Source organism: Rhipicephalus microplus, chromosome 8 (assembly GCF_043290135.1).
Source record: "Rhipicephalus microplus isolate Deutch F79 chromosome 8, USDA_Rmic, whole genome shotgun sequence".
Taxonomy (NCBI): Eukaryota; Metazoa; Arthropoda; class Arachnida; order Ixodida; family Ixodidae; genus Rhipicephalus; species Rhipicephalus microplus.
This window is the reverse complement of record NC_134707.1, coordinates 103,007,598-103,032,408: the sequence shown is the minus strand read 5'-3', so window position 1 is coordinate 103,032,408 and position 24,811 is coordinate 103,007,598. Positions and strand designations below refer to the sequence as shown.

The 24,811-nt window shown below is 46.6% G+C and overlaps 1 protein-coding gene across 3 annotated transcripts in view; it reads left to right on the top strand.

The window, feature by feature from the left end:
• The window catches only part of LOC119165114 (uncharacterized), a 75,709-nt gene that overhangs the window by 6,036 nt on the left and 44,862 nt on the right, over window positions 1-24,811 (top strand). For 2 of the 3 annotated variants that reach the window (XM_075872434.1, XM_075872432.1), the window contains exons 2-5: window positions 452-583; window positions 8,569-8,677; window positions 18,231-18,290; window positions 20,305-20,323. In XM_075872434.1, coding sequence (XP_075728549.1) covers window positions 8,674-8,677; window positions 18,231-18,290; window positions 20,305-20,323 — 83 coding nt within the window. In that variant the 5' untranslated portion in view covers window positions 452-583; window positions 8,569-8,673. Of the gene's footprint in view, window positions 1-451; window positions 584-8,504; window positions 8,678-18,230; window positions 18,291-20,304; window positions 20,324-24,811 lie in introns of those variants that run through there. The other variant, XM_075872433.1, reaches the window with a different exon arrangement.

Sequence of the window (24,811 nt, the reverse complement as noted above, 5' to 3'; positions counted from 1 at the left end):
AGCTGCGGGAACATGAGATGTAAATCAGGACATTCATGACATATACGTCATAATTTTCATGTTTTGACTAGTCAAATATGTTCTTTATACAATAATGTTATACTATACCAAGTTTGGAACCGATACAATTACCGAAACGGCTTGGGGAGCTAAAAGTCTTAGGTGGTTATAGATAGATGAATACGCTCAAAGTCGCCGAAGTTCGCTAAGAAATGCTTCGCATTTAAAAGTAGCGCCCATATTGCCCACCAAGTTCGTGTGTACTCAAGAATCTATCACTGCCGGAAAATTTGGTTTGGTTAGCTGAAGCTCTAACTTCATCATCGGTCTATCAAACAGAGCAGTGGCAGCTCTGCGAATGGAAATCGGTACACGACCGTGTTGCGCACTTCCATAGGTTTCGTAGCAGTGGAGTTGCATTCGATTATCAGTTCATCTCACTTTCTTTCAGATTTGTGAGCCAAGGAATGTCACTGGGAGCTCCATGGAATATCTCGGCAGTCCGATGTTCACGTACGGGATTATATCAAATTCGTCGAAAGTTCTTACGATGGGCGAGCTGAACGATACCTTGGCTCTAAAGGTCACTAGCAGAACTCATTCTCTCCAGCCATTTTGTAGGCAATCTTTATGCCAACCCAGTTGGGCAGCGTATATTAAAAAAAAGATACAGCAGAAGGTTTCTCTGCCATGCGTCTCTGGTGTTGTGAGTATCATGTCCTATGTAATCATCCTCACTTTTAATTGTAAATGCAAGAGAATTCTGAAGGCTTGTTTTTTGTTCTTGTTGATAAATATGTTATCATCATCCTCATCATCTTCAGCCTTACTAAGTCTACTGCAGGGAGCCTCTCCTACGTTTCGCCAATCAACCCTATTGACCTAGTTCTGTGCCTTCTCCTACCACGTATAAACCCCAAACATAACCTTATCTGCCCACCTAATTTTCAGTCTCTCTCTCATAACAGTTTGCCTTCTCTTGGAATCCAGTCAATTACAATTACTGCATCAGAAAACGGCTATTAGTGGTAGCTGGTGACGATTCATTCTAAATGCAAAAAGTGGGGCGCAGTACAGAACAAAGACATTAGAAGAGGACAACACAGACCTACTCTTACTGACCAGTGGTTATCCTGTATAAGCAGCATCAACAAAATACGAGCCCTTCAAATTGCCTTCGTGCCATATGGCTGCATGTCATTCAAGATTTGCTTCTGTAATCTCCCATGACTTATCTGCTACGATACTTGTTGCAGAAAATATTACACTGAACATCACAAACAATATTTAACCAGCATTCGTAACGTTGTTCGTGGCATTGTAATTTAAATTAAAGCAACGCATTTTGTTCAAGGGAGTGATAGCAATAACCGCATACTGAGATACTGAGATAACTGTGAAGTTACCACTGTTCTTGCTCATTATTTGGGATTTAGTGAGCAAAATTATGCATGCATGCTCACGTTTAAAAATATATCGCCCTTGTGTGACCCATACGGCAAGTTTGAAAAATCATAGATGCTTTGAAAATTGTTTAGTACGGGAAAGGAGTGCATGAGGGTCTCATGTGTCGCTATTTAAGAAGTAGATGCAGCTGAATGGTTTATGGCAGCAATTAGCGCAAAGGGGTACACTGGTGCTGAATAGGCAAGGAAGACTTCAGAAATAGTTTGGAGGAAGCTGAAAAATTGGTTATTTATAAAGTCTTTGTTAGTTGTCTTGCACTAATATTGATCCCTTTTGCGTCAATTGAATAACCTGGCTACAAATCTTGCTCAACTGGCGTACTTTAAGTCCTATGAGACGCGTTCATATCTGCATGTGCTGCAATCACTGCTCATTATGCACGCTATGATTCCACTGGATGAGTGCGATAATGTTGGTTCATAAGAAATTCGAAAAATATTGATGAAAATCGTGCATTGTATATGTCATTGTTTCTTTCACCGTCACCTTCTGCTATGCTTTACACACTCTAATACCTTGATGACCGACTTACGTTAACATATTTCGTCCCTCACAGTTTGCCTACGCGACAAGGACCTTCGGAGAGTTGCGTGCCCGTACCGCGTGGCTCCTTTACAACGTGCACAATGTTGGCATCGGTAATCAATGTGGTGACCGCCCGTTTGACGTCATCAGACAGTTTTTTTACTCGCTGGGGGGCGCCTCGGATGAAAGGTGCCAAGATTGAGCCGCCTTGTCAAATAAACACTCCGAGCTTCCCGTTGGTTGAATGTGTATCTTTAAACAAACACACAAACAAGCAAGCAAGATCGGTAGCCCTTACCATATGTAGGAAATGGGCGAAGCTTTTCGTACGAATACCTATCCTGTTTCTTCAGAACGAGACCCTTGATTGCCTCATCACTTACGCGACATCACCGTAGACATTCGCAGCGTGAACATGAGCCACAGAAAAACTTGCCATCACGTAGACACTACGCCACCTGGCATCACCAACCACCTAAGTTTGCGACGTCATCAATGTCATAGTGTTGACAAATCATGGAGGCTGGCAAAGTGGAGGTGAAGGAAACTCGCGGGGGCTGTGAGAAACTCAGAGTAGGTACTGAACCTTCTCGCATGGGGCAGGTATGCTGATTATTTTCATTTGGATGAAAATAAAGCAGATATTTTTCTCTTTCCAGCCGTATTACGTTATTGAGGCACGGGGTTTTTTTATAAGTACACTAATGAGAACTCTGGCGCTAGTGTCCATGAGAGCTGCAATGCACAGCGCATCAGCAAGCGTGGAAATGATGGGCAGTACACTGATTTGTCTAACTTTAGTACTTTCGGTTCATCTTTGCTTCGCCTGGCTTCAACTTCGTCATGCAATGAGAGGGAGCAAATATTCAGTACTTTCTCTTCACTATATTAAACTTTCAGGCTCACCATATTGAGTTGGTTTATGACGTTTATAACCGACCGTTCATTCATTCAGAGCAAAGCCAAAATGCAGCCATAAACGAGGACACAGATTTGTTTGTAGGCCGCAAACAGCGAATACTAGGCAAATCCGTATACAACCCACCATTCCCATGGCCGCTGAATGACCGCAGCGCCAAGGTGCTCTTCACCTAATTGCAGGGAACACTATACAATAAGGAACACTGTTTTTTTTTACTTTCTATCTAGCAGCTTAAAGAGTGGCAATGGTAGCCTTGCCTTGCTCGTCTTTGTCCGCATCGGTACAAACAAGCTGATTGCAGCTTTCGACCTGCTCTGGCAACCAAACCTGTTCGACATAAGCTCCGTACCTTCTTTGACATTTTCTCTCTTTTCTGCCTCTTTGTATCATTCTCTCTCGCTTTCTTTTTTCTTTCTCTAGTTTTTCCACCCTGCTTCATTCTCTGCTGTTTTCTTTTTTATGTTTCATCTCCTTTTTTTTCTCTCCCAGTAGCTCATAAACTTTAGCTAGCGGACTGAAGTTTTAGTTAACCCTTTGTTGAGTTCTGATACCAATCCGGATTCCATGGACAAACGCGCAGAGACTGTGAACTAGCTCCCTGAAATTCTATCCCTTCTCTATCTATCTATCTATCTATCTATCTATCTATCTATCTATCTATCTATCTATCTATCTATCTATCTATCTATCTATCTATCTATCTATCTTTCTATATATTTATCTATCTATCTATCTATCTATCTATTTATCTAACTAACCTTCTACGTGTGTGTGCTTCCACAGCCGCCTAATTATTTTTTGTACTACAAGCAGGCGACTTCAATGCCCCCCACCCGTCATGGGGTTACCCCCAGGCAACGGCTAAAGGCACTAACCTCACGCGAGCAATTGACGACTTGTCCCTCACACTCATCACAGATCACCGATTCCCTACGAGACTTGGAACATCGGTACAACGCGACACTACGCCGGACTTGGTATTTACCCGTAACGTCACAGGCCACACCTGGACCAATACGCAGGAAAATCTGGGCAGCGATCACTTCATCATACGAACCGAACTACCCAACGCATCAGCCCCACCCCGTACATTCACGCTGACGGACTGGGATGCCTTCCGCACCCTCCGCAAAAACAACACAAAGGAATACAACACATTCATCGAACTACTCACCTCACTTCAGGAAGACATAGCCAAAACAACGAAAACAATACAAACAGAACTCGAGGTCCCGAGAATGGACCCACACCTCGCACATTTGCTCGAGGCAAAAGCGTCAATACTCGCGCGCTGGAAAACACAACGACTAAACAGACGCTTACGAAAACGTCTATCAATACTGAACCAAGACATTGCCAAATATTGCACGGAGCTCACACGACTCCAATGGCATGAACTCTGCTCGGCGGTCGACGGCCGCATGCGAACTGGGGGTAAATGGAACCTCCTAAAATACATGCTGGACGACTGCGAAACAAAAAACAACCAGAGTCATGCCATAGACCGGCTCCTACACTCGCACAAAAAGATGGGAGGAACAAACTCATCCTTTCTTGAAGAAATCTCCAAACGTCACCTCCCCTTAAACACAGCACAACCCACCGACTACCCAGAAATAGAATGCGAAACGATACCCGAACTCGACGAACCCTTCACGGAGTCAGAAATTCGGGAGGCATTACACAACCTCAACAGCAGATCAGCCCCCGGTCCTGACAAGGTAACCAACCGCCTGTTGCGAAATTTAGACGACCAAGCCATCACACTACTCACAAAAGACATTAATTACATGTGGGAAACTGGCCAGGTACCTGAACAATGGCGCACGGCCACGGTAATCCTTCTCTCAAAGCCAGGTAAACCACTCAACTTCGACAATCTACGCCCGATTTCCCTAACCTCATGCATAGGAAAAGCAGCTGAACATGTCATCCTAAATCGTGTATCGCGCTACATAGAGGATCACGAACTCTTTCCGTTCAACATGGTCGGGTTCCGTCCGCACCTTTCAACACAAGACGTCATGCTATTACTAAAGAAACAGATCTTCGACTCAAAAACGAGAGATGTTCGTGGCATTCTCGCCCTAGACCTCACTAAAGCATTCGACAGCGTCTCACACCGCTTTATACTGGAATCCATTGCCAGCCTTGGTCTCGGTAAAAGATTCCAGGCGTACATTCGTTCTTTTCTGCAAAATCGAACAGCTCAGCTGCATTTATCGCAACTTACATCCGATACTTACACATTAGGTTCCAACGGGACACCACAAGGGGCAGTCATTTCTCCACTCCTTTTTAACATAGTAATGAAGGGACTATCTGACAAACTCCGCGACATCCCAAACATAAACCATGCTATATACGCAGATGACATCACCATCTGGTGCCCAGGAGGCTCATTGGCGGAGTTGGAGCAAGCCCTTCAAACTGCTCTCGATACCACAGAAGCCTACTTAAAAAACACTGGACTTCGTTTGTCGCCCACAAAATCAGAGTTGCTACTGTACCGGCAATCTCGCCAAGGCGTTCGTAACTTAACACCCTTAGGTGATCTACCCATAGCGCTACACGCCAAAGATGGGCAGCGAATACCCCGAGTGGACTCCATACGCATTCTCGGCCTCCTCGTCGAGGCCACTGGCTGTCATGCAAGAACAATTAAACATATCACAGCAAAAACAGAGAACATGCTCCGACTCATTCAGCGAGTCTCGGGTCGTAGACGAGGCCTTGGAGAGGCCAACCTTCTGCGCATATACCACGCGTTCCTAATGAGTCACATCAATTACGTCGCCTCTGCCCACAACTGGACGAAGGTAGAAAAGACGAAACTAAACACACTCATGCGCAAAAGCATTAAACAAGTCCTTGGTTTGCCTCAAAACACGAGCACTTCCCGTCTCGACCAACTAGGCATGCACAACGGCATCGATGAAGTGATCGAGGCCCAGACCACGGCCCAAGTGATCCGCCTCTCCTCCTCCAAGGCAGGCCGCCGACTTCTAAGCGAGGCCGGCATGTCCCCACACCCCTGCCTTGAACGCGCAGTAACCCTCCCCAGAGTTGTCCGAGCTACTTACATGGTAACCCCATTTCCGCGAAATGTCCACCCACAACACAACGAAGGCAGACGGCTGGCCCGCGCTCGCGCGATCCTAAACCGTACCGCCGCGAATCGCAACTCTACCGCATTCGTCGACGCAGCGCAATACGGTAACTCCTCCTCTTTCGCACTCGCGGTAGTAGATGGCGACGGAGCCCTACGCTCAGCCGCCTCGGTTAGGCTATCAACAAGCGCCATAGCCGAACAAGTTGCTATAGCTTTAGCGATGACCGACCCCTCACTCACTAATGTCTTCACAGACTCTCGCGCCGCCATTCGGGCTTACGAAACCGGCAACATCGCTCCAGAAGCAGCCCGCATTTTACAAACACGGAAATATACGGGCTCGCACTACCTCTCTTGGTTCCCTGCCCACATGGGCAAAGACGTTCACCCACAACAACCCAACCTCAACGAAATGGCTCATGATCGAGCACGAGAACTGACCCGCCGTGACGATCAATCAGCCACCGAAGAGCTGGGCCCAGACGTGCAGTTTAATGACCCACTACTCACCTTCCATGAAATTACCTCCCACTACCGACACAACAGAAGCCGATACCCTTTACCCCATTCAAAACTAGAACGCGCGCAAGAAGTAGCCTTTAGAATGTTACAAACGAGATCGTACCCATCACGGGGCCGACTCAGCCATTATAACTCAGACATAAATTCACAGTGCCCAGATTGCACAGAAGTGTACTGTTCACTCGCGCACATGCTCTGGCAATGTCCCGCGTTACCTCAGGGACCTCTCACCAGTGAGTCCGACTGGGAGGAGGCACTCAGGAGCCCCAATCTCCGAAACCAACTTAAGGCAGTCCAGAGGGCCCAAGAACTGGCGGAACGCCACCACGTTCCCGCCCCGACTCGGGCGTCGCCTACGGTAGCGGCTGCTAGGATGTCCCACGTGGGCACCCTGGTGGCTTAAACTCCTCAGGACCATATATTAAAGTTCTTGACTGACTGACTGACTGACTACAAGCGTCCTGCGCTCTTGCTAAATTATCTCTTCACGCATCTCACAAGTCTTTTACTGAATTTATTAAATAATGACAATAAAAATAAAGTGTACGGCATGATATACGGAATTTCAATCTGCGGGTTTGGATGAAAAGCTCTGTTACTTTTCGGAATAATTTCTTCGGCGATTCCACCAGCTAATATTCCACGATGGCAGTCGGCACCAGATACCGAATAATGACGGGTGGTTTGTCCGTTGACTGTTTGTTTACGTAAATTAGTACAAAGCACCGTAGGTGCGAAACGCCTTCGATTGCCTTTTTTCTCTCGTTCAAATATGCGGTTTAAGGTTGGTGTCAGGGTAAGGCAATCAGCAAAGTTCAGTAGTCAGGCATCCATCATTCTGTTCTTTTGCTACTGTGCGCGAAGCTTATTACACTGAACACTTATAAGTTTGCAGTTTTTTAAACAGAGCTCATCAAACTTTTTTCTGACTGGATTGTGCGAGGAGGAGGTATCATCATCACGCTTCCGTACGTGCTCGCTTTGTCCTTATCAACTTGTGGTTATCTTCCTTGATGCATTGACCAAATTGTTCATCTTGAAACACAATAACTCTAATAAACAAATCAGTTACATAACAAAAAATCGGAGGAAACTTGAGCTGCGTCTGCAACGGCCAATTCAAAACATAAGCATTAAATTTGTTCGACATCACTGCAATTTATATTCAAGATTTACACTTTCACTGACCGGTGGAAATTCTAAAAAGTGATTATTGCAATCTTTCTGTTTTTATGTATGTTTTTCCTTAGCTGCAATAACTGCGCGAAAAAAAACACAAGAACACAGAAGGCGCACCTCCAAGCGAACAATCTTTCTTGTCCTTTTTCTGTGTGCAGTTTTTGTAGTTGTGGATTGCCAACTCGCCCAGCGTTCAGTTCATTTAAGTTCTTCCCCATTTGTAAGGGACATTTTTTTACTTAAAAGGCCAGGAATTCACATAACTGATTCCTGACTAACCCCTTTGAGTGGGCATCAACCATTGTTCAGGTATCATCAACATTTCCTGTTCTTTCGCGTGGTCTCGGCTCTTATGAGCACCGCACTTTCCTAAGTTATCGGTAATTTTTTTATTATATCTCAATTATTCTAAATCTGAACAATAATTTTTAAAACCACTTGATTCTTGGCCAATCTCCCATAGTGGGTATGCGCCACTAACAATAGGTGAACAACAATACAAGAAGCTGGCTCTTTGTAGCAATTTACAGGTGAATTACGTAACTGGCTTGGTAGATTTTTTATAAGCGGTGAGCGAGCTTTTGGGAAGGGCTAGTAGCTAGGATATTGGTCGGGGGTGAACGGACCGAAACGTTCACAAGACGCGGCGGCGTCTTTGTAGGTATATTCATCTGTGGGCGTAGGCTTCAGGTGAATGCGGTTGACTATCAATATTTGTGCTAGCTTTGACTGAGCGCGCTGACATTGTTTGTTCTATATTGCACTTGGAGAAACCATGTGAATGAAAAATTTTGAAAACAAACTTGGCCGCTTGATTCAAGCTCTCATTTTTGTCGAACAGCAGAGGAGTTCTACCACGTACGCGTCCTGGTGTGAACAGCCGGAGCAACGGCGAATGCACTGAGCCGCCCACTGATTGCAAAGAGTGCCGCTGGGAAACCTCAAGATGGGTAAGCTAGAATTTGTTTAATTAATTGGGAGGGCAACGTGTGAGCTTCTCAAAATCATCCCTGAAGCCGAGCATACACCAGTGGCTTGAGCGCCGCCACGCTTGAGATCGTAAAAGAGTTGTGATGATGACACATGACAAACGTTGTCCGCGAACACCTGAGTTTCTGAAGAAAATATTCAAGTAGCAACACTTGTAATACCTTTCTATAACAGTGCGAACTCCGGGTAAGTAGCGCCGATGCCCGACGACAACTCGGCCACAGCTGCATTCCTTGTTAGGGGGCACATGTAACGTTATAGGGTGCATGGCGAGCACTAAAACGCTTTCAGGCGATACCACTATGTGATAGAAGCAGTATTACCACTCTTGAAATGATAAAAACAATGAAAGCGTTCAGAAAAATCTGGCGTGAGCTGGTATTTCAGCGCACTGCTGGGAAGTGTCCGGTGTAGGTTCGGTAGTAAATACTGCATATATTGACCTGTCTGTGCCTATCTTTCCCGTAAGAACACAAATATTTTCTCACGGGGCCAGCTTACTCCCTAGCTTGTCCAAGTGAGAGCGTTAAAAGGCTTCGCACGTTTTCAGAACACCGATGCTTCATTTCGTAACGGCACCGTTTGCGAAGCGAGTGTACCACCGTCATTGGAAGAACTTCCTATAATTTAAAGTTTCCCTGTTGCTCTTCGGCGCCACCCCATCAAGCAACGCAGTGGTGGCTAATTTTATTAGACCTTAGCGCTAAATTTACGCTGATTATACTCAACTATGTAGGAAAGTATCGTAGCCGAATTCGGCTGATCTAGTGAAACTCCGAACTCTAAGTTTTCCGAATAAATTTCGTATTCCCGTTTTGTTACACCTGTACACTGAATGACGTGCGTTTATTGGCGAACCAAATTGATTATTTTGTTCGTATCTAAGCTTTTTTATATTTAGCCGCGTACATCTGGGCACGTCTGTGGTCGCCTCCTTTACTTTAGACGCCATCATTTGCGTGGGAGGGCATTAGTGTGTAACGAACTCGATGAACAGGTTATGACATAAACAGCGTTAGGAGCTCGTCGTGTGAGTTGTAAAACTTTTTCTTTCAGTCGCTTGGGGCACACATTCCTATACCACAACCCAAAAAAGCGCGTATGAGCCGCAGGCGATCCGCAGAGTGTATCTATGAAACTATAAATGGTAGCACCGACTCTCAAAAAGATTTGCGCAAAGGCGCGATGAAACTTGCGTCTCAAAGAATTCGGGGCAGGCATCGACAGCGTTGTCAGGCAGAGAAAAATTGGAGTGAGGGGAAGACCACAGTTGAAGAAGAATCAAACCCATGCATTTTGTGAGAAAGTCAAGTACCACAGAGCAACTCGGCCTACGACAGGTTTTCAAAGCGCTACGAAAAATTCTCTGAAATGGCATCATATTGGAAAACTTAAAATGTGTTCATGGGATTTGCTATCAGCTTTATAAAAACGAACATTACATATCAACTACTCTTAAACGGGAAGCTATGCTCAACGAGTGAATTAGCGTGAGGAATGTGGCACAAACCGCTTATGATAATGATATGTAGGATGTGTGGTTCATTCAGGTAAGACTGACTTCTTTGCCATATCGTGAGTGCTGACGCAAATTCGCATACCATTGATAGCCTTTGGGAATCACCCCGCTAAGCGATTTTCGTAGACCCACAATCAATTCCTTAGTCAGTGGTAGGTGAAAAGGCCTAGCATCTCTCCGTTTCCTCTCATGTCAAGTTGCTTCTTTCTCATATAGGTTCTTCTTTTTCATAAAAATAGGTTTTTTCTGAATAATTCACACCTAGGCAAATTTCGGCGATTTTTCGATATTTATGAATTTCTATACAAATTCGGGAAAATACTTCTTGTTGTTTCCATGCTTGTACGTCCCACATTGCAGAACCGCAAGTGATTTAGTTTTCTAGAGAATGAAATTTTTGAAATTAGTAGCTTATTCTGGACTCGCACATGCAAACGTGGGCCACTTTGTGCATTGGACGTAAGTGGCCACTCTTTTTCGAAACTTCGACTTGCCCAGCTAGTGCATGCAGCACGCACTTTCTTTTATGAGGTGACGAAGACGCAAGAACAGGTCTGTTTTCTCAGCTGCATATCGTATGGGCAATATCGAGCAACGAGGAGATCAATTCGCGGCACGTCACATGCTTCAAGCACGGGCGAATCAAATAAATTGGTGATGCTTCCGCGCTAAGATATTACCTAAAGGCATCGCTAAACGTGTCACAGGTAGGTTAAGACGAGCTCGCACAGCGTGATTCCGCGCCGAAAGACATCGCCAGGTTGCTTTTCGCACGATTGAAAAAACACGAGTGCCATGTGCACACCTCGGCCAGCGGTGGTGGCATGTCGTGACGTCACCGTAAAGCAGGCCGGAGCAGCTACCTACATCGGTTTCCGTCTATACTCATTGTTTTTTTCTCATTTAAAATCACTGACAAGTTTCTAGGTGAAATAAAGCACCCTTGCTGCTACAGGATCGGTATTCGTCATCAGCCTGACTACGCCGGCTGCTGGGCAAAGGTCTCTTCTTTGATGCGCCATTCATCCTGGTCTTGTGCTTTCTGCTGCCCCGCCCCGTAATACTTGCTAACTTTTTCTCTCATCGGTCCACCTAACGTTCTGTCTCCTCGTCGTGCATTTGCCTTATCTGAAAACCCGGTCAGTTACCTTGATGACCAGCTGTTATCCTGCCTGCGTGCTAAGTGCCAAGCCCATCTCTGTTTCTTCTTCTTGATTCTAACTGTAATATCCCACACTCCGGTTTGTTCCCTAACCCGCTCTGCTCTCTTTTTGGTTCTTAAGGTTACACCTATCCTTCTCTTTTCCATTGCTCACTGCATCATTTTCAATTTAAGTTCGGGCATCTTTGTAAGGCTTCAGGTTTCTGCTTCGTAGGTAAGTACACGCAACATGCAACCCTTGTATACCGTCGTCTTGAGGGTTAGTAGCGGATTACCATTTATGATTTGAGAACGCTTGCAGAATCTTATCAACGCAATCCTTATTCTTCTAGTTATTTCACTCTCATGCTCCGACTCCGCGGTAACTACCTGTTCTAAGCTGACATATTTCTCTACAACTTCCAGCATCTCTCCACCTATCGCAAAGTGCTCGTTTCTACCGGAACATTACTTTTGTTTTATGCATATCACTTTCGACACCTACTCTTCTGCTTTCCGTGTCCAGCTCAGAAATGATGAGCTGTAATTCATCCTCTGACTTACTCATCAAGCCAATGTCATCTGCGAATTGCCTGTTACTAAGATACTCTCCATTAAATCTTATTCCTAACTCTTCTCAATCTAGGGTCCTGAAAACCTCCTGCCAACCCGCGGCGAATAGTCTTGCAGAGACTGTGTCTGCTTGCCTAACACCCTTCATCTTTGAGATTATGTCGCTTTCTTCAAGAACTATGACGGCTGGGGATATACTGTAGATTTTTTCCCACCATTTTATTGTAGGGTTCACCGAGGCTGCGATCTTGTAGTGCCTGCATTAATGCTGGTGTCTCGACTAAGTTGAATGCTTTCTCGTAATGTATGAAAGCTATGTATAGCGGTTACTTGTATTACACGCATTTCTCTGTTACCTGAATGGTTGTTTGAATATGGCCTATTGTGGAGTAGCCTGTATGAAATTCTGCTTGGTCATTTGGTGTATTGAGCTTTAATGTGGTCCTAATTCTATGAGGTATTACTTTCGTAAACAGTTTGTAGAGAACGGTCAGTAATCTGATCGGCCTGTAATTTTTCAAATTCTTGCTGTCTCGTTTCTTAGACATTAAAAATATGTTGGCGTTCTTCCAAGATTCTGGTACCCATCCCGTCCAGCGACACTTTGTGTATAAGGTGACTAGTATTTCTAACACAAATTTTCTGCCATCTTTGAGCAGGGGCGTTGTTATATTATCCTCACCAGCGCCTTTGCATCGTTGCATTTCTTCTAGAGCTTTCCTCATTTCCCCTAACGCTACAGGTAGGATGTCAACTTACGCTGGGCTGTTATTGCTTCTTACGATATTATCCTGGTTGTTCCGGCTTCTGTACAGCTCTCAATGAAACTCCTCCGCCACTTCAACTATCCTACCCCTATTGCTTATAGAACTGCCTTCCTTGTTCCTCGACGCATACGTCGTACTTTTGCCTATGAACAAGCTTGCCTTAGCCGCTTTTAGGCTTCTGGCGCTAACAGGACTGGTAATATTATTTCAAAACGGCATTGCCTCAATACGGTCGAAAATTCACCAGAGTTCCCCTTGAACCCAGTGATACCCTCTCTCCTGCGAAAAAAAGGTACTCGCTACGGTCCTTTCCACGATATACCAGGAAGTGCTCAAGACGCACGAATGGGTTGGTTTACCTCGCAACGCTTCACGCGAAACAATAAATATTGATACAAAAGAGCCGCTAAATACGGCTGCATGAAAGAGGACGACGAAGTGGGTTTTGTCCGTTGGATGCTGGTCTGACGCCATCTTGCTTGTCGGGTTCTCTGCGCTGTAAATAGCTCATTAAACAAGTTACTCGTAACATTATTGGTGGAGGTGGACGACCCCCGTACCGATGGAGACGCGCAGTGGTCGCACCATCGGCGACCTTTCGACTGCTTCGACTGCTGGTCCTCCTCTACGCCGCCCTCATCAGTCCAAGCCACCACCTACGTCACACTACCGCACCTACGGGATCCCGGCACTTTCTCCGGTGATGGTACGATCGATTTCGACACTTGGCTGAAGCGGTACGAGTGCGTCAGTGCTACTCACCGATGGGATCTCAAGCTCATGCTCGCCAACGTGCTTTTCTACCTGGTCGGCACTCCCCGAACATAGTTTGAAAGCCACGAAGCCGACATAACGAGCTGGGATCTCTTCAAAAAAAAGATACGTGACCTGTTTGGCGATTCATCTGGTCGTCAGCTCGCTGCGAAGAAGACTCTTGCCACACGGGCCCAGTCTTCTACCGAATCGTATGTCTCTTACATTCTTGGCGTCTTGGCCCTTTGTTCCAAGGCCGACCAATCCATGTCGGAAGACGAAAAGGTTAACCACGTCTTGAAAAGCATTGCTGACGATGCTTTCAACCTGCTGGTTTTTAACAACGTCTCGAGCATCGACACAATCCTTAAAGAATGCCGACGTCTCGAACAAGCTAAAGCCCGCCGCGTAGCCCAAAGCATCGTGCACCTTCCGAACACAGCGGCCACTTCTTCGTGTGACGACGCCTTCCACCAGGCCCCTCGATGTGACGACGTTACACGCATCATTCGTCGAGAGGTCGAGGTAGCACAACCGGTAGCCACGCCATTACCGACGCCTGTGCCTTTCCCGACCACGATCTCTTTAATACAAGCGGTCGTTCGTCAAGAGCTATCGAATGTCGGCCTACATCCTGTTCCTACCGCATACTCTGCTGAGCCTTCTTATCGTACCCCTTCTGCACCTCGCATACAACGCAATCCGTCCGAATGGCGTACTCTTGATGACAGGCCCATATGTTTTAACTGTCGACGCGTTGGTCATACCACTCGCCACTGCCGCAGCCGCTGGGCTCCACCGTCCCATTATGCACCTCAATATCACACCACTTCTGCTCGCCAGGTGTCCCCACCACTTTCTCCATCAACGCCGACCACATTTTTCGCTCCTACAGCACCTCTGAGCAGACCGCGCTACGACCGGTCACCGTCCCCTGCTCGTCGTCAGTCCCAGTCGCCCCCACAACGCCGTGCTGCCTCCCCGACCTATTCGCAGCATCTCCGACCGGAAAACTAGGCCGTGAAGCTTCTGGAGGTGGAGCTGCGTTGACGACCTTCGTAAGAAATCCTCGATTAACATTAACAACGAACTGGAACCTTTTGGACGTTACTGTCGACAATGTTCGTGTCAGTGCATTGATAGGTACTGGTGCGCATGTGTCCATTATGAGTGCTAACCTTCGCCGCCGACTTAGAAAAGTTGTCACGCCCGCCCTCAACCGAGCTCTACGAGTCGCCGATGGAGGAACTGCCGCAATTCTTGGCATGTGCTCTGCGCGAGTGTCTATTGGGGAGAGAAGCACTGTCGTTCTTTTCGCCGTTATCGAATATTGCCCTCATGAACTCATGCTCGGTATGGATTTTCAAGCCACGCACTCTGCCCTCATAGACTGTTCAGCTGGCTCTCTCCATCTCGATTTACCCCTCTTTTCCGACCCGACCAGCCCACCGCAAACCAGCCTATGCTGTATTGATTTCACGCGCCTCCCTCCTAACTCTGTCACACATGTCGACTTATCCGCCACGCCGCCAGTACCTGATGGTGATTACATAGTGGCCCCGATTCCTGCAGTGATGCTTACGCATGGAGTTGCTGTGCCGCATATGATTCTGACGATTAAGAGAAACCGCACCTTCCTTCCACTGGTCAACTTTTCACTCACCACCCAAGTTTTGCCACAGGGTATCTCCCTGGCCAAAATTACTGCTCTCTAAGATGGCCATGTCGAGCCCTTCAGAGTTGACGATTGCTGCAGCTCACTCAGTGGTTCCACTCCATCACGTTCTTGGGGCGCCGACATCGAGCGAATGGTGTCATCGAACCTCACGTCTGAGCAAGCTGCAGCGCTTTGCCACGTTCTTAAGGGCTATCGTAGCATTTTCGACTTTGCCAGCAACTCTTTGGGCCAAACGACCATTGTCACCCATCGCATAAATACTGGCCATGCAACCCCCCTTCACCGACGCCCCTACCGTGTGTCGGCGTCGGAGCGTGCATTATTACAACATTAAGTCGGCAAAATGCTTGCGAAAAACATTATTGAGCCTTCATGCAGCCCCTGGGCTTCTCCAGTCGTCCTTGTTAAAAAGAAAGATGGAACATGGCGCTTTTGTGTCGATTACCGTCACGTTAACAAAATTACTAAAAAAGATGTTTATCCTTTACCTCGCATCGACGACGCCCTCGACTGCCTGTACGGTGCCACTTATTTTTCAAGTATTGACCTTCGATTAGGGTACTGGCAGATAGCCGTCGACGACATGGACCGCGAGAAGACCGCATTCATCACTCCTGATGGTCTTTATCAGTTTAAGGTGATGCCCTTTGGACTCTGCAATGCACCAGCCACATTTGAAAGAATGATGGACTCATTGCTCTAAAGGCTTAAATGGTCCACCTGCTTGTGTTACCTTGACGATGTTATTGTCTTTTTGCCCACATTCGACTCACATCTTGATCGTTTGTCAGCTATTCTGGACGTTTTTCGTCGAGCCGGACTCCAGCTTAACGCCTCCAAGTGCCGCTTCGCTCGTCGTCAAATTTCCGTGCTCGGTCACCTTGTCGATGCTCAAGGCGTGCGTCCAGACCCAGAGAAAATTCGCGCAGTCACGAACTTTCCCGTTCCGAAGACCACAAAGGATGTCCGCAGATTGTGGGGTTGTGCTCATATTTCAGACGCTTTGTTAAGGACTTTGCGACCATTGCACGCCCACCCACAGACCTCTTGAAGACGCCTCGTTTACCTGGGGCCATGACCAAGCGTCATCGTTTTCTCAACTTACGACATTGATTACAACGCCACCAATCTTGGCTCACTTTGATCCATTACCCCAACCGAGGTTCACACGGACGCCAGTGGACACGGCATAAGAGCTGTGCTATTGCAGCAACAACGCGGACACGACCGTGTTATAGCCTACGCAAGTCGACTGCTATCTCCAGCCGAGCGCAACTATTCCATCACGGAGCACGAGTGCCTCGCCCTTGTATGGGCAGTCGCCAAGTTTCGCCCATACCTGTACGGGCGCTCATTCCGTGTTGTCACGGATCATCACGCGCTCTGCTGGCTAGCCTCCCTGAAGGACCCCACGGGACGTCTCGCTCATTGGGCTCTACGCCTTCAAGAGTACACATTCTCTGTAATGTACAAAACAGGACGATTACATCAGGATGCGGATTGTTTATCCCGCTACCCTGTTGACGAAGCAACCGATACTGACGTTATCACGGACGTATTTTCCGTGTCACAGCTGTTAAACATTGGCGAAGAGCAACGTCGGGATGCTTCTTTACGAGCCATCATTGACAAACTGGAGTCAACGCCTCGCGACACGTCCCTACGAATGTTTTTGATGAAAGATGGGATCCTATATCGCCGCAACCTTGATTCCTTCGGATCAGACTTACTTGCTGTCATCCCAGCGCACCTGCGTTGCACTGTCCTGCATCAACTTCATGACGCTCCCATGACGGGCCATTTGGGCGTTTCTCGCACCTACGATTGGTTACGACGTCGGTTTGTTTGGCCTGGACTTGCCCGCTCTGTTGGACGCTATGTCGCCGCTTGTGAGCCCTGTCAGCGTCGCAATACGCCATCTGCCCTCCCAGCCGGCTACCTTCAACCGATCGACGTTCCCAACGAGCCTTTCTTTCGAGGTGGTCTCGACCTGTTGTGCCCTTTTCCACTCTCCACAGCCGGAAATAAATGGATTGCTATTGCCACGGACTACGCGACGCGGTACGCAATCACACGAGCACTCCCGACAAGCTGCGCTACCGACGTTGCGGACTTTCTGCTGTACGACATGATATTAGTGCACGGTGCTTCCCGTAAACTTCTCACCGACCGTGGCCGCACGTTCTTATCAGCTGTCGTTCATGAAATCCTGAGGTCTTGCCATACCAAGCACAAATTTACTACTTCGTACCATCCCCAGTCAAATGGCCTCACGGAGCGCCTTAAGAGGACCCTAACCGATATGATTGCCAAATACGTTGCGCCAGACCACCATGATTAGGACATTCATTTGCCGTATGTGACGTTCGCCTACAACTCATCTCGTCACAACACTGCCGGATATTCGCCCTTCTATCTACTATATGGCCGGGACCCAACTCTACCTTTAGACACGTTACTACCTGCGGCCACTGAATATGCTGGTGAAGCCATTGCCCGCGCCGACCATGCGCGCCAAGTCGCCCGTAACCGCCTACAGGCTTCACAGGCGCGCCAAAAACAGCTCTAAAATTCTCACAATAGGGACGTGCACTTTTCTCCGGGTTCTCCCGTGCTCCTCTGGTCACCTACTCGGCGTGTGGGACTGTCGAAAAAACTGTTGTCGCCCTACACTGGACCATTCTGTATCGTTCGCCCAGTGACAGACGTCACGTACGAGATTGTTCCAACCGATCCAACAAAGTCATCGTCAGCTCCGAGCGACACCGTTCACGTGGCTCGGCTAAAGTCCTATTACCCCCCTTCGACATCATCTGCGTAAGTTTAGCACTGGGACGGTGCTTCTACCGCCGGGGGTTATGATACAAAACAGCCGCTAAACACGGCTGCATGAAAGAAGAGGACGAAGTGGGTTTTGTCCGTTAGATGCTGGTCTGACGCCATCTTGCTTGTCGGGTTCTCTGCGCTGTAAATAGCTCATTAAACAAGTTACTCGTAACAGTATCATGGCATATACTTTTCAACGGTCTTGCTTGCCACGCAGAATGACGGGCTTCTGCATAATTTTTCGCTTCACTTTCAGAAGAGATGTCATTGGTGGCTGGCTCCCCACCGACTCCCCAGCCAGACTTCTTCTTACAGTGTAAGTGCTTCCCTATTTATGCTTGATATGTATTGGAGGATATACCACAAGAGAATTTCGAGAAAAGATTTGGGTCATTGCAAGTGTTGAGCAATTGAGCAATACATTCTGCTGGAATTCAAGTCAGTTATTAGGGTTGCTTTACACTCAAAACTAGGTAGCGCTGTGTGGTGTAAATACAATAAAAAAATTAGGAACTCACAAATAGTGCCATAACTTCAAGTAAGCGTATTCCGACCACACAAACGAAGCATAATTATTCAGCAATTATGTACACACGATGAAGGCGTAGCACTCCAGGACTCTGTGCAGTAATGCAAGTGACGTTGTGGTACAGAACTACCTCCTTAAATACAAGCACAGTTATTTCGAGCCGACAGTCAGAACTGACACCCAGGTCCCGGCACAACACTGTCTTTGCCTACGAGGCGAAACCCCCAATAATTACAACGCGTCCGTATTTGCGGAAACTTAAACTGGGAGGTCATCGTTGTAGTCACTCTTTGCAGAAGTTCTTTATAGTAAATACAATCTTTTGTAAACCAAACCAAACCAAATATACTAGAGACGCGAAACAACGAAAACAGCATTTCTATAAAGGAAAACGTTTGGCCGCAGCGCTAAAACTCTTGGGCAAGCTGCATACGATGCACATATGGAGTCCCGATAGAAGGAACGGAAGCAAACTCTACAGGGCACAGTCTGTCCAATGGCAACAATTTTAAACCAGATTCTAAAAAATTTAACAATAATACACGTCATATATCCAAATATTTGTATGACCGATCAAAGCAAATACTTTCAGGGAAGAGCTTCCTTAGAACGTATCCTTTGAGCATCCTTCAAATTAAAACACGGATTGAGAACGCTGGCTTTCCCGACCCCCTCCGCATGTTTTGCGAGGCCGTGCTGCTCAGTTCAGCCATGGACGATCAGCAATGGGCAATCCAGTGGGCCGAGGAAGCCGCTATGAGGCAGAACCTTCTAGTCAACACTTGGGTGGGAGTCTAGTTTACTAACAAGCCGTATAAGAATCGAGGTACTTTTTTCTTCCAAAAACAATTCACTGATTACACTCAATTCTGATGGCGTGAATACTTGCATCTAAATAAACGTCTACTACTTTACTGGTCAATTATTTTCTTCGCTGTTAGCGCTCCATTACCTCAATTTGCAAAATCGCTTGCGAAGATTGAGTAGCAGTACATAGTTCGCTGTAACGAATCAAGAAGAGGCTTCTTTAGGTTCTGTCCGCGCAAAGTGGGGTGATACTCGTTCATTCTAACTCCCACCCGCTATTACCAACTCTGCTTAATTCGAACAATTTTATTGTCTCCCTGGATGTCAAAATAACGACTTTTTGTTGTAGTAACCATCGTAGAGACTTGTTGAACTTGCACGAAGATATTATTGGGCACGACTGAAATCAGCACACAAGATTATTGCTGTAATCATTTCTCACAGATTTCCCAATAAAACCATGAGGTTCATGAAGTTGTGGTCAGCGTCAGCCAAATGCGCAAAATTCTCACACGCCTCTAAAAAGATGGACCTTTTAATTTCAGAATGGCAACGTTTTCTTTTTATGAACCACACAATTCCTCTAAAAGGATCGCTTTTTTTTCTCGACCATTTGCAAGCTGTCGACCGCTTTCTCTGAAGCTCAACCGACCTCTGTCGTACATGCACATGCGTCAATGCCTCGTTTTTTTATAATTTATGATGAATATTGTTTGAAAACATTCTAGCGAGATTCGTTCATGAATTATGTCGGAAATAAGTTCTTTCTCGGGAAGCTGTCTACTGTGCGAGCCTTAGAAGAAGAAACAACCAGCTCAAGGGCCAAGTTACAGATAACGATGTATTGTGTGCTGCATAGGCCTTGATGTATGAAACTGTAATCACTACACATCTTTCAAGCAATCACGCATAATCAATGTCAAAATAGCCCATAAAATTCTCGAAATAAATTCCTATATTTTTTCACATTGCCATCCCTGCTTTTTCTCTGCAGCTTCAGACATCCAGGAGCCGTAAGTTTTTTGTTTTGCCACGCTCTTTTCTTTCTTTTCATATTCGAGAGGTGCAGGACAAGTCAAGAGTTCAATGAAACAACATCGCTATTGGAGTATTAGCAGTTTTACTCGCTCTAACATTTTCATATTTAGTCACAAAAGTTGTCGCACTTATCGTAACTGCCTCGCAGTACCTGTTATAACTGCCTGTAATAAAGGTTACAACCGTACGCTGCACCTTCGGTTTAGTATAGTTAAAAACTTTAAATCCCAGTAACCGTAAAATTGGACATGCAATGATTACAATTGAAACCACGAAGGCTGGCATTCGTCATTATTCCTTTTTAATACAGCAGTTTGAGGTAACGAAATAAGTAAGGGTAAAGCCTTTTTAAAGCAATTAAACTTGTCAAGACAATTACGCGCTGTCACGCCAGCTCTCGCTACCACTCACGATGAGCACCCTCTTCCTTGGGCGTATAAAAAATCTCTTTGGCCTTCGGAAAAGGCGTGGCGTACAATGAGGCCTTCTCTTACGCCTAAAGCGAGTCTCCTCCTCGTCACTGCGCATATCCTCATCGCGCACTTCATGCCCTCGCTTTGGTGTTCGCATGTTCAACCAACATATGGTATTTGTCGAGCTAACCTTTACGGCCAACGCCACAAATAAATACCACTTCGTCCTCAGCACCATCTGTGGATGTATCTGGGAACCGAAGCGTGACACGATGGACACTCCTCAGTCATCAGCCTTCTCCGTGGAACAGCTCCGCCTTGAGAAGGAGTCGCAGACTTAATCTATGCTAAGATTATTGGCGCATAACAATTCCACAAATTCATCTAGAACCGAGTAAATGGTTGTCCCCTAGGGATAAATGTTCTTGCAGGGTTTTCGGGTTTGGCTGCATTACGCAAATTTGACTGATTTTTGAGACATGTAATAACAAAAAAGGTGTGTTTAGGTATTTACTTCGATCTAAGTACTTTCTAGTTGCTTTCACTTTAGCCATATTATCAATACATATTATCCTGGCAGCGACTGGCGTTTAGCACTCATTGGCGTTAGAAAAACATTTTCGTCGATACGCTTCTGCGATTCTCTTGCATTAGGCCTTGATGAATATTCAGTAAATTAGAGTGTTCGGACTTCAATATCATTATTATAAGTTTTGCGTGAGAATATTATATCATGATTACGCAGAATGCCGTAGTAGATGGCTCTTGAAATGTCCTCTTCGAACATCGTTATCACGCCAAAATAATTGCAAAAGCGTCAACAATGTAATAATTTTAACAGAATCATTGATTTTCAGCACATTTATATCATGCTTGTATTCCGTTTCATAACAAAAGTTTTAGTTTTGGTCTTTTTTACCAAACGTCTTGCTAAATGATTGAAGAGGGGTTTTTGCAAGATGCCCAAGTCTTTGTCACTCTTTAAAAAAATATTGCCCATATCGTGCAATCTCCATCCAAATCGTTTTGTGGCCTGCTCGTTTTAGTATCTAGACTACTTATGTTTTAGTATAAATAAAAACAGTTCAGTTTTTGTTGCACGTGTGTGATTATTTTACTTCAGTTTTGCGAAGTGCGAAATTTTCTAATTTTATGACATTTTGTTGGATTTCGGTAATGTTATAGATACGTGCAATGTTTGGTCATATTTTGTTTTTGTTTTCTTTTGACACGACAACCCTGTATACCAAAGAGATGACTTCAAAACTATGCTATTAACATGATATTATGCGAGCCCCTTGACTTCACCGAAGCAAATGTATAGCCAGAGTTTTTGATACCTGAACTTTTCCTGTTGTGTACGAGTAGAACCACCAAAATTTTCTAGGATAAAATAAATGAACTCGCAAGCGTCAACCGCCCAGATAATAACTGCCTGTGATGCGGGTTCTTGTTGCTGATTTGTTTCTCCCGGGCTGAGCCTCAGAGAGTTTTGTTAATAAGGACAAAGCCGTTCGGTTTCCAAGAAACACACAAAAAGTTTAATTGAAAAGAAAAAAGGCAAAGATTCCTCACAAAACAAAACACTTAATAAACAGTTGACTGGACATGACGAAACACATCTGTAAACACCCAACAAAAACGTTCAAAGTCAGTAACTAAACCTAACGTTCGAAAGGGGCTGAGTGATGGGAGTAGCGCAAGAGTATCGGTGCAGTCTCACCCACAAGTTGGTTTTCGGCGGTGATGAGAAACCGGAACGCCGTGACTCCTGCGTCACTGCGTGGGCTGGACGAGGACGAGGGAACGCTGGCTGCTGGCGACACGTCGAAAAGCCCTACCAAATCGTGATGGTTTCGGCTTGAGGAGCGTGGACACGTCGGAGACGGGAGAACGCAGGCTGGTGGCGACGCGTCCGGGAACTAGGGTCGACCTAGTCAAGCAGCTGGGCGCACAGCTCGGGCCCGGAGCCCGACGGCTGTAGCTCGCCTGCCGGAACCGAAGTCCGCAGGCTCTGGAAAGGAGTTCAGGACCGGATGGCCACGGTCCTTTGGAGCGGGAACCCGACAGCAGGAGGCCCCGGCCGGTGGAAGTCCTGTAGGCTCGGGTCCGGAACCCAACGGCCCATCTTCAGCGCCCGGTCCGGTGACGACCTTCCGCTTGCACTGCCTGCCTCGAATTCCCCTTGCTCTGGTCTCCCCAGGCTCCTGCTTCAGCTCTGGCCCACTTGTCTCGTTCTCATTGGAGATACTACTGTTTCGTGGTGTCAAGCCATTGGGCCTTGAAATCTCCGTGTTCGCTGCCCATTGGATGTTTTACCTTTTGTTTACTTCACGTCCTGCCACGCATCCTCGTGCTTGACGCTCTTTAACGTCGTCATTCTTGTTTAAGCAGCACCGCACGTGCACTCTGGTATTTCTCCTTTTGTTTTTTTTTTTCCGTGACGCGCACTTTTCGAAGGCGCGCACTTTGAACGCGCACCACACATCACATACGCCCCCCTTTTATTCAAGTTTTTTTTTTTTAGAAAAAAAAACTGCCGATGAGTGCGCGTTCTGCACTACGTCACAATTAAACCACATATTTGCACCACGCAGTTCAACACATCACCGGGCTACAGTTCGCTACATCGTCCAAATGTCCACACTTAAACTTTAGATTCACCCAATTGCATTTAAAAGTTCTGAAACCCGGAATAAACCTTTTTACTACAAAATCGACTATGGACAAAGCTACTTGTGTCCGCATCTAAAAGTCGAAGTCCAGAAAGAGCTACCGGTTTTCTAACCCTACACTCAGGTTATCGCGTCCCAAACCAGACGCACTGCCCTTCTCGCGCGTTTCGAAAGTAACTGTGGCAAACATGCTTTTATGCACTTTCGCTGAAACGCGTGTCTGCGCCCCCGCCGGCCACATGAACGCTTACCGGTCACAGAGGAACAGGGCGCGGTCTCGAGCCGTCGGCGTCGACACGAAACGCACTGAGACACGAATGTCCAAATGCCACAATCTCTCACACAAATGCTTTCTTTTAATTCACCATCTAATGAACACAAGCTCGGGGTGCCCTCAGCAAGCCCAAACGCTCCGACAAGCGTGTGAGGTTCCTGGATTCTTGAGAAGGGATGCCGTTGTGCTCGGTCATTATACAGCTCATCTTGAGTGGACTTAATTATAGGTTCAAAACCAATCACGTTCTCAGGTTCAAGACCCTGTCTGGCATTCTCCATACCTACTATCGAGCCCACCTCCGATTCGATACTGTTTATTTTGAAGAGTGCTTCAGCACTCCCATCGTGTTTTCTCGGACAAATAGCAGTTACGCTATCCTGTGAACTAGAATCCCCTCTCTCTCTGAGTGAGATATATGTATGGTCTAGGACCATTGACGTGGTGCCTGCTGCTACCTCTGTCGGTACAAAACAATCAGTGGCCACTATATCAGAGCCTTCATGGCATTCGCTGCCATCTTCCCAATGACGTTCTAGCGCTCCTTCCATGGAGCTATTGAGAGGTAGCCCTACCCCTTCCCGAAATGTGCTCGGCCTCTGAGACGTTCTGATACACACCTCATTCTGAATGGAGCTTCTTCGTTCCCTGCTATCGAAGCTTTGCTCCACAACATTTTCCACAGCTTCTAGGTCGCCCATATCCAGGCGCTCTTCTTCATAGGTGCTTGGCCTCTCAGAGGTCCCCAAGCAGCTAACGGAAGTAATATGTTCCCCGCCAGAGAAGCTTTCCGTCGCTTCAACAAACTCCTCATGACTCCTGCCTTCTTGGCTGTCCACCTCTCTGCCTTCCTCTATCTGAGCTTCTCGCTCCGAAGTAAGGCTGTCGCGAGATTCGAGGCCAACCTTGCAGGAATCGACTTCCCTCCAGCAAACGCTGCTATCGGAGCAAACATTCACCGCTTGCTCGACCTTCTGCATCGCCAGCTGCCCCCTTTTCGCCATCGCAAGCTCGAGTCGCCGCTCGAAGTCCACCCTCTCTAATTGGAGCTGCTGCTTCAGTATGCGTGTCTGACGCTCTAGCAACACTTTATTTTCACGC